Source organism: Silene latifolia, chromosome 3, assembly GCF_048544455.1.
Source record: "Silene latifolia isolate original U9 population chromosome 3, ASM4854445v1, whole genome shotgun sequence".
Lineage (NCBI taxonomy): Eukaryota > Viridiplantae > Streptophyta > Magnoliopsida > Caryophyllales > Caryophyllaceae > Silene > Silene latifolia.
In genome coordinates, this window is record NC_133528.1 from 7256338 (window position 1) to 7272168 (window position 15831).

General features: G+C 33.4%; 1 protein-coding gene across 1 annotated transcript; it reads right to left on the reverse strand.

The window, feature by feature from the left end:
• Positions 1-5903: 5903 nt before the first annotated feature.
• Positions 5904-11162, reverse strand: LOC141648597 (uncharacterized). Its single transcript, XM_074457325.1, has 5 exons — positions 11142-11162; positions 9912-10092; positions 8984-9038; positions 6465-7414; positions 5904-6126 (listed from the first exon to the last, which is right to left on the reverse strand). Exons 1-5 carry the CDS (start codon positions 11160-11162, stop codon positions 6113-6115), a joined length of 1221 nt encoding a protein of 406 aa, XP_074313426.1. The 3' UTR covers positions 5904-6112.
• Positions 11163-15831: the final 4669 nt, after the last annotated feature.

Below are 15831 nucleotides of genomic sequence, written 5' to 3' on the forward strand. Positions count from 1 at the left end.
TATGTAAGACCGTTTTATACAAAAATTTAGCTACCGATTTTTTTATAAATTTTTTATTTTATTTCATAAATTTGTAGGTTTTAGGCGTTGAAATAGTGTGATGATAATCACCTGAAAAATAAAGTAAGAGTCTCACACTCTCACTTCACTCCATGTGATAAGGTTTGATAGAAGCATCTATCATTTCAGTGTTTTCTTGTCAAATGCAAACACTGAAATACACCTGAGAAAGATTGAAGAGATAGAGAACATACAACTGCATCAATAAAACCTATAAAACCTCCAAAAACAAATCAAATAAAAACATGAACTATATTGGTTATTAAATTGTATCTATAAATTTATTACAAAATCTTTATTTTTTGCAGCAAAATATATTTACATGCATGTCTTGTTTTGTCAACTTTTTTTAGTACTCATAAATTGTCTTCTGATAATCAGAAAGAATTTTTAGGCTCCTTTCTATAAATAGAAATTATTTAGTGTACAGATTTAGAAATTTATTTTTTCATTTGAGAAATTACTATTTATGTAAAAAGGGGTATTTCTAAAAATAGTATATTTGGTTTTGCTTCAAGAAATCTCCTGAATTATTACTTTACCTTGAATCATTTCACTATAGATTTCAGTAGTAGTTTGTCTGAAGCTCTAAGTCTAATATTTTTACTTTAACTTTGAGTTTGACTAGTCAAGTTTTGGTAAAAAAAAGTTTAAAGTGTGCAATGATTTAATTATTTACCACTAACTGAGGTCAGTAATAAAGTAGAAATAACGTTGTCAATAATTAGTTTTTTTAGTTCCATAAACTACTAGTCAAGTACTCTTTCATTGTGTAACTAAATTTGTATGCGGTTGTAACGAAAAATACTTACAAAGGAGTGTAAAATCATTCAAATAAACATTTTTTTTTAAGATGATGATGCATATCACCCTTCGTTGTAACTTACTTGTATAACGGTTATAAGTAAGAGTTACTGTTAAAAAATAATAACTTTTGAAGTTTGATTATTTATTTTAACCGTAAGCTTTTGTAAAAGAGACTCTAAAACTTCTTATTGTGATTGACTAATTTTTTTATTTGAAGAACTTCTAGAAGTCACCCCTTTTAGATCTCCTCAACGATAAATATTTTAATTTTTAATTTTTACATTATTGTATTAATAATTGTGCCGGATAAAACTTAAAAGTATTCAGCTTACAAAAACTGACATGTTTGGCCTCGATTCTCAAAAATGAGTTTTTGTTTTTCAAGCTTAATTTTTCAAAAGTGTTTTTCAAAAGCAGAAACAACAAATAGCTACTTCTTTTTCTATGAGCAAAAATATGAATTTTTAGCTTTTGAGAATTTTTGTTTAACTTTTAGAAAACGATGTGTTTGGCCAAAAAGTATTTTTGAGTTCAAAAACACTTTTACAAACTAGGTCAAACACACAAAATTTGGTCACACTACTACTACTACTTAAATAATTAAAGTTACCCATCAAGTCTAATCCCCACTAAAATATCCCCACTAAAATAAAAGAATAAGAAAACTCAATGTTTTTCCCGCCTAAATGCATTCTCTTATAATTGGGCCTATTTTTTTGTCATCTTAATTCACTATCATTTAATACATTAGTGGGTCAACGAAAAATTCAATGTGTAAGTATAATTTGTTTCTGTAAAACAAGAAACTCGGTAGACCCCAAACATTGATATTTTATATTAATATTACCTTATTTAATACTAATAGAATTTCCATAACTATATGTGTAATCTTTGCCACAAATAAAATATTCAGTATCCTATATTTCTATACACAGAAAAGTTCTAGCTCCAAACATTATAGTGTTTGTATAATCTATAATATATAGATTATAGAGTATAATTAATACAAATAAAATCTCCAAAATCTTATGATGTATAAATAAATTTTGATGTATAAATAAACGCAATTTATTTTCGCAGTACGTATTTTACTCATTTCAGTACTTTTTACACAGTTTTTTCCATTTAGCTACCCTTAGTAAAAACAGAAAATAAACCTAATTCTCTCTAATTGAATCCACACCCCTCCGAAATCTATCACATTATAAAACTTAAATTAATTGAAGAGCATGTAAATAATTCATGAATTACAAATTTACAATCTATTAATTTAATCAAATTAGTTGTTTATTGTTTCATTTTATAAGAGTATAGTTGTTCTATTAGAGTTTGAGATTAGTTAGATTTTTATATTAGTTGTTCGATGTTGGTTGGAGGGTAACACGGGGAACGACGGTGGTATGGTGGGCTTGAGAGGACGGCCGGCGTGAAGAAGGGCAGCGCGGTGGTGTAGAAGGAGGGAGGGCGGCGCACATGGTGGCACGGACAGAGGCTGACATTAGAGGCAACGAGTACGAGTGGCGACTCTTGATTGTATAAAAAGACGTACGCCGGTGAGGCTGTCGGAGGTTGGTGGTCGATGTGGGTCGAGTTTGGTGGTTGTGGTGTCGTGGTGGGTGGCGGTTGTGTACACTTATTTATTGTTAATTGGTGGGGATATGGTGTAGTCGCATGTCGTCGGACATATGCATGCTAGCCGACGAGAAAGAAGCATGTGTCATCGGATTCCGGTCGACAGGCTGGCGAGAAGGACCACTTGCCAGAGGGAGATGTGCGGGAAGGGAAAGGTTAGACGGCTAGTGTTGGCGGGTATACGGCGGGTGGCTGACGGTGGTAATTGTGTTGGGGAGGTTGTTCAGCGTAGTACATACACAATGGCTTGAAACTTTACACAGTACGTGTAATTGCTTGAATTTTTTTATTTTTCAAATGTAGTTATGACTTATGAATGTAGTTTTAGCGTTCATAAAATTAATTCATTAACAAAGTGTATAAATTGTCGACGTATTACTATGAAACTTCATGATGGTGATATGAAGTTATACAAACAAATAAAGAGAAGAAATGGAGAAGAGAATTTTAGAGAGAATATTGATAGAATTAGATTTGTATAAAACTGAAATTGTAAGTATTACATTATGAGGTTACATGTATATATAGTTGTATGATTGGTAAGAATAAACCTAACAACCCTAACAACCTTGTAACAACTTTCTAACAAACTCTTATCTTAACTAACTAACTAACTAACCATGTTAGTTAGTTCATACCCTCCCCTCAAGCTGGATTGTACTGTCCCAGATCAAGTCCTAGCTTGACTGAAAGTGAGTGATGTGCTGAGGCTCCAAGAGGTTTTGTCATAATGTCAACTAGCTGCAGAGTGCTCTTGACATGCTTGGTGATGAGGAACCCTTCTTGTTGTCTATCTCGAACATAGTGACAATCCACATTCAGATGTTTTGTACGCTCATGAAACACTGGATTGTTTGCTATGTGTTGAGCAGCTGTGTTGTCACAATACAAAGTAATAGGCAACTGCACTGGAACCTGCAGCTCTTGCAAAACATTGACTAACTAAACCAACTCACTGGATGTATGAGACATACTTCTATATTCAGCTTCAGAAGAACTCTTACTTACTGTTTTCTGCTTTTTGGTTTTCCATGAAACCAAAGAATCACCAAAAAAGACACAAAAACCACTCAAAGATCTACTAGAGAAGGCACAAGTTGCCCAATCTGCATCAGTGTATGCTTTAACAGTTATAGAGGTCTTAGCTGGATAGAATAAAGTTGTATTAACAGTCCCCTTTAAGTATTTCAGAACATGATATGCTGCAGATAAGTGTGTATCACAAGGGTTACTCAAAACTTGGCTAAGATGCTGTACACTGTATGACAGATCTGGTCTTGTCATATTCAGATATAGTAGTTTACCCACCAAGCTCCTGTATACCTCAGGTTCAGGTAAAGGAGTACCAGTAACAGTAGATAATTTCAATCCTTTTTGCATTGGGAAACTGGCAAGATTACAATCCTCCATTGAATAAGCTTTCAGAATGTCAAGAATGTACTTTCTTTGATTTAGCACAATACCCTTCTCATTCCTGGCTATTTCTAACCCCAAAAAATACCTTGCTTCACCCATGTCTTTAATAGTAAATTTGGAATGCAAGCTGTCTTTAATTGACTGAATATCTATCAAAGAGTCTCCAGTAACCAATACATCATCAACATAGATTAAAACAACTAAAAAATTATGAGTCATAACATTGTATTTGGTAAAAAGAGAATAATCATACTTAGATTGAGAAAAACCCAAACTGAGTAAGAACTTGCAGAGTTCTAAGTTCCACTGCCTAGAGGCCTGTTTAAGGCCATATAAAGACCTAACAAGTTTGCATACCTGACCCTTCTTGGCTTTATATCCTTGTGGTGGTTTCATATAGACCTCCTCATCAAGGAAACCATGGAGAAAGGCATTATTTATGTCTAATTGATGTAATGGCCAATTCCTTATAGAAGCAACAGCAAGTAAGAGCCTTACAGTAGTGAACTTAGCAACAGGAGAGAAGGTATGCTTATAATCTTTATCCTTGATCTGATTATAGCCCTTAGCAACTAGTCTAGCTTTAAACCTTTCAACTGTGCCATCAGGTTTATATTTAATCCTATATACCCATTTACTACCTATTGCTTGTTTATCAGGTGGCAAATTAGCCATTTCCCAAGTTTTGTTTGTCTCTAATGCTTTCAACTCCTGTTCCATAGCAAGAACCCACCTAGGATCTGCTGTAGCTTGCTTATAGGAAGTTGGCTCAATCTCAGAGAGAACATTACACAAAGATTGGACATAAGCTTTGTCATATCCATTGATATCATTAAGTACTTGGATATGCAAAGCATTAGGATGTGTGATGGAAGGTGGTAGAGGACAATGAAAGCCCCTTAACCTTGTGGACATCATACGAGGTCTACCTGTCTTTTTGACAGCAATGACCTCAGGATTTTGCTGTTGTTCTGGTGTATCACTATTAAATGTACTAGGTGAAACAACAGAATCAGAATTAGAATTGAGATTGACATCTGTTGATGTTTCTCTGTCATTGATATTTGGCTGTTCATTAGATTGGCTTGGATCAGTAGCCATTCTAGCAGTTGTTTTATTCCTTGTATTAAAAGGATCAGTTAAACCACTAGAATGCTGATCTACCAATGACAGCTCATTAGTTTGTTGTAAATTGAGATCAGTTTTGAAAGGAAAATAATCCTCTCTGAAGATTACATCTCTACTTGTGAATAATACCTTGTTGGTCAGATCATAGAGCTTGTAGCCTTTTTGATCAAATGGATATCCAAGGAACACACATTTAGTGGCTCTTGGTTGAAATTTATCAGAAGTATGTTTTGCAGCAAAGCATAAAGAACCAAAAACTTTTAACTCATCATACTTAGGAGGCTCATTAAACAAAATTTCATATGGAGTCTTCCATTTCAGTAGTTTGGAAGGCAGCTTGTTTATTAGATATGCAGCAGTCAGTAAGCATTCACCCCAAAACTTAATTGGTACATGGGATTGAAATTTTAAAGCCCTAGCTGTATCAAGAAGATGTATATGCTTTCTTTCTACACGACCATTTTGCTGTGGTCGACCTGCTATGCTTCTTTGATGTACAATACCCTTAGAAGAAAAGAAATCTTTACATTGAGTTTGAAAAATTTCAGTTCCATTGTCTGATCTAACAATTTTAATGTGAGCTTTGAACTGTGTCTCTGCATAAGAAACAAATCCCTTCAGAAGACCAGGGACTTGTGTTTTATTATGAATTAAGAAGACCCATGTATTCCTTGAAAAATCATCTAAAATTGTTAAGAAGGACCTAGCTCCTGTATGTGATGATGTTCTATAGGGACCCCAAACATCAACATGAATCAAGTCAAAGCATTGCTTAGCATGAGATAAACTCCTATTAAATGGCAAAATATGATGTTTTGCAAGTAGACAAGTTTCACAAAAAATTGATTTTATTCCTTTAAGATCAATACAAGGTACATGTTGCAGTTTCTCTACAGATGAATGCCCAAACCTTGCATGAATTAGAGACAAATTACAATGTGTATCAGCTGAACTAGATTTAGATGAAATGAAAACAGTAGATACATTGCTAGTAGGAACTAAACAAGGTACATTATTGAATGCAAGTCTATATAAATTGCCAGCTCTCTTTGCTACAACAACCACTGATTTATTTGAAGGGTCCTGAAACAAGCATTTTGATTCCAAGAAACAAACAGTTAAACCAGTAGCAGTCACTAACTTAGCAACAGATAATAGATTTTGTCTAAAATCAGGAATATAGAGAACATGTCTGAGAATAATTGTACTAGTAAAATAAGCATGACCAGTTTTATGTACTGTTTTTAAAGTACCATCAGGCAATGCAACATACACTGGTTTATTTAGTATCCTGATGTTATGTAACAAACTCTCATCACAAACAATATGCTCAGATGCTCCAGTATCCACAATCCATGATTCAGCATTTATGTTATTAGAATCAGAATCAATATGAAAAGATACTGGATTAAACAACATACCTGCAAAATTGACAGATGAACTTAAAGGAGAAGAATCAGAGTATGCTTTGGAGACTTGCTGCATAACTGAATTGATAATCCCTTGAACCATATCTGAAGATACATTGGCAGGCATACCAGGATAGTGAATAGGCTGGTTAAAAGGCACAATGGTCTCTAATGGTGAAACATCAATATACTCTTCATCTTGATCATGGGTAGCAGTAACAACATTATTAGCAGTTGGAACACAATCAGCAACTTTAGCCTTGCCCTTCTTAGCCAAAAAAGCCCTGTACTTGTAACATCTCTCAACAATATGGCCTTTGATGTTACAAAAAGTACAAGTTTTGAGCCTGTGGCAATCAGCAATAACATGCCCTGGTTTATTGCAGTGATCACAAACATCAACAGCAGCATCAGAATCCTTTGATTTCTTGAAAGCTTGACCCTGAAAAGAAGTATTGCTTGGTCTTTTCTTGGAAGCATAAGAAGCAGTTGCAACAGAAGCTTCATTAGCAGAATCATTCAACACCTTTTGCTTCTCAATCTTCTGAAGTAAGCCAAGAGTCCTATTGATGGAAGGAAGAGGATCCATAGACAATACAGTAGTCTGAACTTGCTCATAACTGGAGTTTAAACCCATGAGTAACTGAATAAGCTTGGAATGTGTTTCTCTATCCAAAATCTTCTTCAGTAACTGACAAGTACAAGCTGACATAGCCCCACAAACACAAACTGGAACTGGATCCATTTGATCAATACTTTCCCAGAGATTCTTCATTCTGCTATAGTAATCAATCAAGGGTTGATTCTCTTGTTTAGCATTAATGAGATCTTTCTTCAGCTCATACAACTCCAAGACATTCAACTGGCCATATCTTTCAACGATTTCAGACCAAAGATTCTTAGCAGAAGCAGCATACTGCAGATTCTCACGAAGAGGTGGAGAAATGAAATGAAGAATCCACCTGAGAACAAGAAGATCACACCTGATCCACTGATTATAAGTTCTATACAAACAAATAAAGAGAAGAAATGGAGAAGAGAATTTTAGAGAGAATATTGATAGAATTAGATTTGTATACAACTGAAATTGTAAGTATTACATTATGAGGTTACATGTATATATAGTTGTATGATTGGTAAGAATAAACCTAACAACCCTAACAACCTTGTAACAACTTTCTAACAAACTCTTATCTTAACTAACTAACTAACTAACTAACTAACTAACCATGTTAGTTAGTTCATAATTACATATTCATTAACAATGATTTTGTTTCAATGTAGTTCGGAGTACATGATTAACATAAATTTTGATTATTAACCATAGGCATGTGAAATGAGAGAGAATAAATTAGAGAGAAGTTAGAGAGGGAAAATGAGAGGGGTATAACAGTCAATAATGTACTGCGATTAGTAAAATGTGTACTGCGAAAATCAGCACCCTAAATAAATTTTGCATTTTTAAATAAAGTACAAAAATTAGCTATGATGTATAAATAAATTTTGACATTGAAACTGAGTTTGATTAAAGCTAAGTAAAAAAAAACAACTGATTATATAAATAAAACGTGTCAACTTCGCTCTTTTTAATCTTTTCATCTTATACAACTATACAAGCTAACATGTTATACAAGCTAACATGTTTTGATGTCCAATATAAAAATGTGGTATTATTATTGTTATTTGTGCTTTTTTATATATTCTCTTCATAAAAAGATCTAGGATGCTATCAATATTTTTAATAATAAAAATAGTTTCACACTAAAATAACTTAATCTAAAAATCCTTTGAATAATAAACTTTTTTTTATATAATATTACTAACATTATAATCATTACATTACAATATACTATTATAATTACAATCTATTTATGTAAAAATTAAAGCTCAATTAATTTAAACCTCACAAATACAATGTTTTAACACGGGATCTCAGCTAGTAACACAACAAAAAAATGAAGCTAAAGACTCTTCTAGACAACTCAAATGAGACTAACTACAATTTGGAATAAACAAACACAACATCAAGAATACGCAGAGGCATCTAAGGCCCCCGTTGCAGCCACGAGCGTGCGTGGGAACCGGCTTTCGGATTTGGTTATTAAACTTACAAGCTTATTGATGTAATTCAATCAACACCTTTCATTATAGTACACTTCTAAATTTATACTTTTAGAACCTCATTTTTCGGAAAATTTCCATTTATTTTAAAACGCCTCTCAAAATAAATATTCATAACAAAATTATAACAAAGATATACCATGAAATAATTTAAAAATGATCTATAAGCACCACTCTACATAAAATCAACAACATTCTTCTTCCTCTTGTTAAAATCCTCCTTGCAAATATATATATAAGTGGTCTTTAGTTATTAAGAGAGTCTTTAATTTAAGACGTCTCACATCATTTCTTTTATTTTTGTTTATTTAGATCGATTATAAATATTGTCACCTTGACTTAAAAAGGCCGTAAACAAAAATTTGTGTACAAATGATCAACCCAAATTTTTTATCTTGAATTTCATACACCGTTTTACAGATTTATCCTCTATATAGGCTATAGCTAGCATCGCATTCAAGCTAGCTGCAAAGCATAAAAAAAGCTCATTTGTATTACTCTCTTCGTCCCGATTATTTATTTATCTATTTTATTTTAAGGTGTCTCAGTCAATCATTTAACTTTTTATTTTGAGAATGTTTGTGATAAACAATTTGATCCTCCTCACCCAATTTGGTCCATTCATCGTGTAATTGATCCTCTTCTCTTTCTTTGGTTTTTTTGTCAAAACTGAAATAATATATTTGGAGATATTGTGTATTATCTTATCATCCATAGTTTTTCAACTAAAGGTAAACAGATGTGTGACGGGGGGAGTATTACTTTATTATTAGGATGAATATTTTTATCGCTCCTCATATACTTAAAAATTTTTACCGATTTTTTTTTACCGAGCAGCAAACTGTTATAGTCATGCAACGAGAGATGTAGCTTTCTGCGAGCATATTTTTTGTTGGAGAAGATATATTTGGCAGGTTTCGGGGTACAAGCAGTTGAGGGATTAGTATCCAGTGAGGATCATCTGTCCTACTTTTGTGTCTCATTCCGTGTCCCACTCCATACACATTTTGACACATCAACGCATTACCACATTTATTGTGTATTTTTTATTTGCAATAAGTGATGTGCCAAAATGTGTATGGAGCGGAACACAAAATGAGACATAAAAGTGGGACAGATGATCCTGACTGATTACTATGAGTACTACTTTCAGCTCCAACAAACAAAGATGGGCAATTTTCAAAAACAGAGTCCATCATGGTTGAGCTAGTGCCGAATCCATTTTGATCACAACTTATATCCGAGGACAAGGCGGAACAGAATTGCAAGAAACTTCCCCCGCTTCACAAGGAAGTACACATTTGTCCGGAACGGGAGAACTAATCAAAGGTTTCTTACCTTTCTTTTGTGTGGCCAAAGGGTCGAATTGATAAGCAACCCGCTTGTCATTGGGTTTTAGTGTTAAACAGTCAACCACATAATGAAGCTTAGGACAGACATCTTTATTATTCTGGTCAAGCTTCAAAGCTGACTCAAAGTCCGCAAGAGCCTCACTTAGGACTGCTTGAAAGCTAAGCCTCTACAATATAAGTTTTTAACATTGCTCGATTCAAAGGTTAAGACAAAGTTGCAGTAAGACCGTGCCTTAGAAAAATTGGAAAGTTTTAGCTCACAAATAAATTTAGGCACAAATTTTCATTTGTGACAGACATATCCGTTGCAAGCTTGTGACGGGTCAAGTATTATCCATGTGGGGTGGATAAGACAAAAGCAGAATGTCTAGGGATAACAATTTGTTACATGGTATTACTTGATCCGTCACAAACTAGTGACGGATACAAGAGAGACTTGCTGAAATATAGGATGAGGGAAAAAGCAAGGGAAGGAACCGTGGGTTGGTCGGATGAAGGTGGAAATTTATAAAGTCCCGGCCCGAGCCATCACAAATTCACAACATAGCGTAGATTTTGCTAGGAAGCTGCCACAAGCCTGATTTGTTCCGTTCGTCAGCCCAATGGGCTTCCTAGCCCACTAATCATACTAGGCTTTGACTCTGATATACAGAACTGGGCCTTTCTTACCAAACAAGTAGGATCAGGCCCGCTAAAGAGTTGCACAAAGTCTTGTTTAAAATAGAAATATCCGTCTTAAACTTAAAACGGACCAAATATATTAAATACACAAATGGTTGTGTAAGACCACTTTATTCATAAGACTAGCCCATTAGTTTAAAACCCAAATAAAAGTAAAATGTTTAGGGACTAAGAAGATATTTGCTTCATCTTAAGACATATATTGTCTTGGGACTACTACATTTACGGTCAACGAAATTTCACTCAATCTTACTAAAGACGGCCTCAAATTCAAAATTAATATGAGACATATATAACTCTAATAAAACTAGAAACCAATAAAAATAACATGTAAAATATAAAATAATTTAATAAATTTATTTTACATGAACCGTTTCATATAAGAATTATTGATACGAAATCGTGGAGCGCGTCAGCGAGTACCTACCACATTGTTTCAACGCATAGTACAAGATTACAAGGGTAAACATTTAACAGAACACATGGTAGTGTATCAATTTGGAAAAAGAAATTTGGTGAAGAAATTAATGCATACCTCTTGTATCTCTGCAGCCATAACATAAATTTGTGAACATAATTATTTCCCCTTTCATGAATAAAGACATTGAGTTTGGTAATTTATAGAAATGAGAACATAAATGAAAATAGTACCAAATTTTAGACGAAGGAGAAATAGTGTAGGTCGTATTTGCTTATATAAGAATCCGCTCACAATAAAATATTGAGTTTTTTGTCAAACACAACCTTTAAAAAAAAATCTTCCAAATACCACCTTTAAAAAAAAAAGTTTGGTAATTTGAATGTTTTTTACCTTCAAATTAACTCCCCTCGAACCACCACTTGTAACCAACAACCACAAAAAACACAACAACTACGGCCTACCTTGCACTCCCCGCTACCTACATACCAAATTTCAGACCAAACAAAGCATCATAACCTCTTTAAAAGACCCACTAAAAATCTCCGACCACTTCTCCGACCAGCCTTACTTTACGCATCAATAGACCCCACATAAGGCCACCTTTGACCATCGTATTTATAACCCCTGGAAAGCTTGTATTTCCACCTTTCCAACGAGTCCAAAAACGCCTCAAACCGACATTGTTTGTTATCCCAAACATCGACTGAAAGTTACCCCATTGCAAAGTGTTAAGTCCTTGGGGCAAAAAGTCGTGTTTGACAACAAAAATTTTACTCCCTCCATACCACACCAATGGTAACATGGACCCACTTTTCTCCTCACAAAAAGTGGGTCCATGTTACCATTGGTGTGGTATGGAGGGAGTATTAAAGGTTGTGTGTTACAAACTTTTTTTTAAAGGTGGTGTTTGGAAGAATTTTTTTTTTAAAGGTTGTGTTTGACCAAAAAACCCTAAAATATTTGGGATTTTTGGGCTCACAATTAAAATACAGAATACTAGATTATTAGATGAAAGAGTAATTATAAACGAAAACAAAATACGTAATACTCTGTAACTATCAACTGTTAGTGCGACATTAAAAGTGTGAGTCTATTTTATCCCGGTCCAAGACTTTTGAGTTTTTACTTTTTACTCATTAAACTTTTAGCTTTATGAAACGGTTATGCTTGAATCGTGGACATGATTTACTTAATTATGAACATAATTTACCTTTTTACTCCTCCCAAACACCCACATTTACAATTTTGTTTTCAATTAAATTACTCATTTAATTTACTCGTCCTACCACCACGCACACCCCACCACCACCCACTATGCACCACGCTCCCCCCCCCCCCCCAGACTTTTCCCCTTCCCCTCCCTGAACGTCCGTGTAACGCCCCGAAAACGCGGGGAGTAACAAAATAGCATAATATTTTATTATTAAAACTTCAGCGGAAACTTATAAAATAACGGTGAAAATTACAATAGCGTTACTGCCGTATCTCCCCTGTAGGAAATACTAGACTAAATTACAAAAGAAAAACTTGTTACTCGCCTAACCATGATTTTTCTTTACTCGAAACATTATTATTCGTATACAATTCTTCATATCGGACATCCTTTAAATTTTCCTTACTCACGCCCTTCCCCATTTCTAACACCTGAAAAAGATATGAACAGTATGGGGTCAGCCAACCACCGGCTGAATATGGCTCCAGTAACCTCCACCGGCCCCTAATGACATTCCCATATATCTTACCTGGGATAAACAGTTTTCCTTAATAACCATGGTATACTATTACTGAAAAGAGACACATTACGGAGCCAAGACTCCCTTAGGCTAAACCCTCCTCCATGTACACGGGATAATGTAACCACTTTTGAAATTCCCTGGTCTTTTACCAGGTATATCTGGAACCATTGTTTCCTTGGGCTATGCCCTCCTCCGTGTACACAGGATAAATAATAATGTCATCTCTCCTCAGTAAACGTATACAAATGAACAAATGGCTAAATGTACATTATAACAGTACCAACATAAGTAAAAACACATGAGACAATTTATATAACATGTGAGTCATATGACAATATTAAAACGAAAATATAGCTACTACTATTATGACATGTTAACTTATATTATTCTTAGTAATATAACGGTATGACGATAATATAATAATTACTACGACGAAGGGTCCCGAAACCATACCTTATTGTCGGGATTGTCAAACGCACTCAAGATCTCCTTAATTATATCCTCCTTTTTCCTCACGTGCCCCTCCCTTTTCCACAAATACTATCCTACAACCAGTTGTATAATAGCATTGTACAACCGCCTCAAAGTTGTTAAGCTCTTACACAAAGTTGTTGTTAGAGCTATTTTATGAAGTTATTAAGCTTAATAATTATTCTGTTAAACTCAATAACTTTGTATCATAACTCGATAACTTTGTTAGTAAAGCTCAATAACTTTATAACAAAGCTCAACTAAATTAAATAAGTTGTATATACAACCAGTTGTATAATGCATTAACTGTCCCTTTTCTTATTCTTTATATAATGATAGGTTTTTTGTTGTGTGCATGAATCATTAGCCAAACTCCTCTTTTTATAGCTATTCATTGTCGGTTAAAATCATAGCTTTGCTTACTAATCATTACTAGATCCCTATATAGACCTTAGATGTGTAAAAATTTGGTGTAAAACATGTACTACGTGGGTTTCACAAATTCTTGTTTGTGACGGCACATATCCGTCACTCTTGAGTGACGGATACCATTTTACCTCACAAAGTACCCACTTTTTCTCTCTCTGCAACACTATTCATGTGGTCCCCTTTCTCCACTAACCCATTTTGTTACCATTTTAACTCACAAAATATCCGCCACAAATGGTAACCCGTCACAAGGGAGACCAATTGCGTGGGTTTATGCATGTAGTAATCTACTAATATATAGTCCACTATTCTAGAAGGTCAATCAAGGCTAGCTACTACATACTTAATACTAGTTAACATTTTTATACATACATATATATGTTTCCCATACTATTATTTATATAAAAAAGTTATTTGTTTTAGTTGGTATACTTATTATGAATTAAGAAATTATTAATATGGTAAGGTAGATCAAGTTAAAATAGGAATGACTAAATAAAGTTACATAGCATATATGTCTCTTTTTTTAAAAAAAAAAGAAAATTGGTAACATTTTATTTATACCTCGTAGTATATAAATTTATTTTATTCGGAATATTACAGTCCGTTCCACCCCTGTGCACCGCCGGCCAGCCTTGCTGTCGAGACCCGCCTCCCATTCTCGCTACCATCCCCAAACCAACGATCCCCAAACCGCGCGCCACACCCACCCACAACCCATATCTGCGCCGCCCTAACCCGTACTTCCTCCCCCACCCCTGCTCGCCTCCCCCATCCATGAGAAAAAAACCGTGATTGAGTAAAAAATGTCCATGAATGAGCAATGACGTTATGAAATTGTCTCATTTTTTTTTGGCACATTGAAATTGTATACTCAAAAATAAAATATAAATTAGGTAGTATCCCGCGCTTCGCGCGGCCTGTTTTATAATTTTATTATTATAATTGATGAAAAATAATATCATTCATATATAAGCTTTATTATTTTTACTTATAAATAAAAATAAATTATTTTTTTTCTAATTATTTCTTTTAGGTTTAATTTCAATGTTTTAAAATAACATACATACAATTTTAATTAAAACTAATATGTGATAATTAATTATGCATGATCAACGTTTTATAAGTAAATTTGTGACTGATCAAATATCATATTAATTAAAATAAAATTTACTCAAATAATGCAACAATCAACACTAAGTTCTCAAATTATATCATTTCATGATACATTATGATCAAAATCAATTAAAATTGTTCAAAATTATGTGAATAGAATTTTATGTAATTTTTAATTTTTTATGTATAAAGTGTATGTGATATTTATGTATCAAATATATAGGGTCCAAACTCAACTTATTCAAATTTTTTGATTGTGTCTTGCATGTGATATGTGTCAAACATATTGTAAGAAATTTGCACCTTTTATTTTTTAAAAACAACTTATATAATGATGTTTAAGAGTTTACCTATAAGTAAAATAGGTTGAAATTTCTCAAATATTATTTTTTGAGGTTTAACTTCAAAGTATTAAAAAGATAACATATAATATCTTTAACTAAAAGTAATATTTTAGTTAGTCATAATCAATATTTTATACTTGACGTATACATATTTAATTGAAAATATTAAAGAAAATTGTAAAGTGTTTTCTACTTTTTCATGTCGTTTATAATATTATATTACTTAATAATTATTATTTTGTTTTGATTATTCAAATGCAACCGCGATCACTGTACACATACATACATACCCGTACACATACTCGTTATCACACTATATAAACCTACTAAAATCTCGATCATGTGTCGTTTATAATATTATATTACTTAATAATTATTATTTTGTTTTGATTATTCAAATGCAACCGCGATCACTGTACACATACATACATACCCGTACACATACTCGTTATCACACTATATAAACCTACTAAAATCTCGATCATTTGTATTCAATTTCTCGCAATATAATTTTTTTCATTCCCATACTATAAAAACATACTCCCCCCATTCAACAATTGTCACCTCATTTCTCTAATAAATAGGAGGAGTATTATATTGAAGTGGGGTGATAAAAGTTGAATGGAGGGAGTATCATGAGTTCATAGACTATACATCTGAGGTTGTACCTCTTATTGTTTATTTTTTGAGCTTTATTTTAAAGTTTTT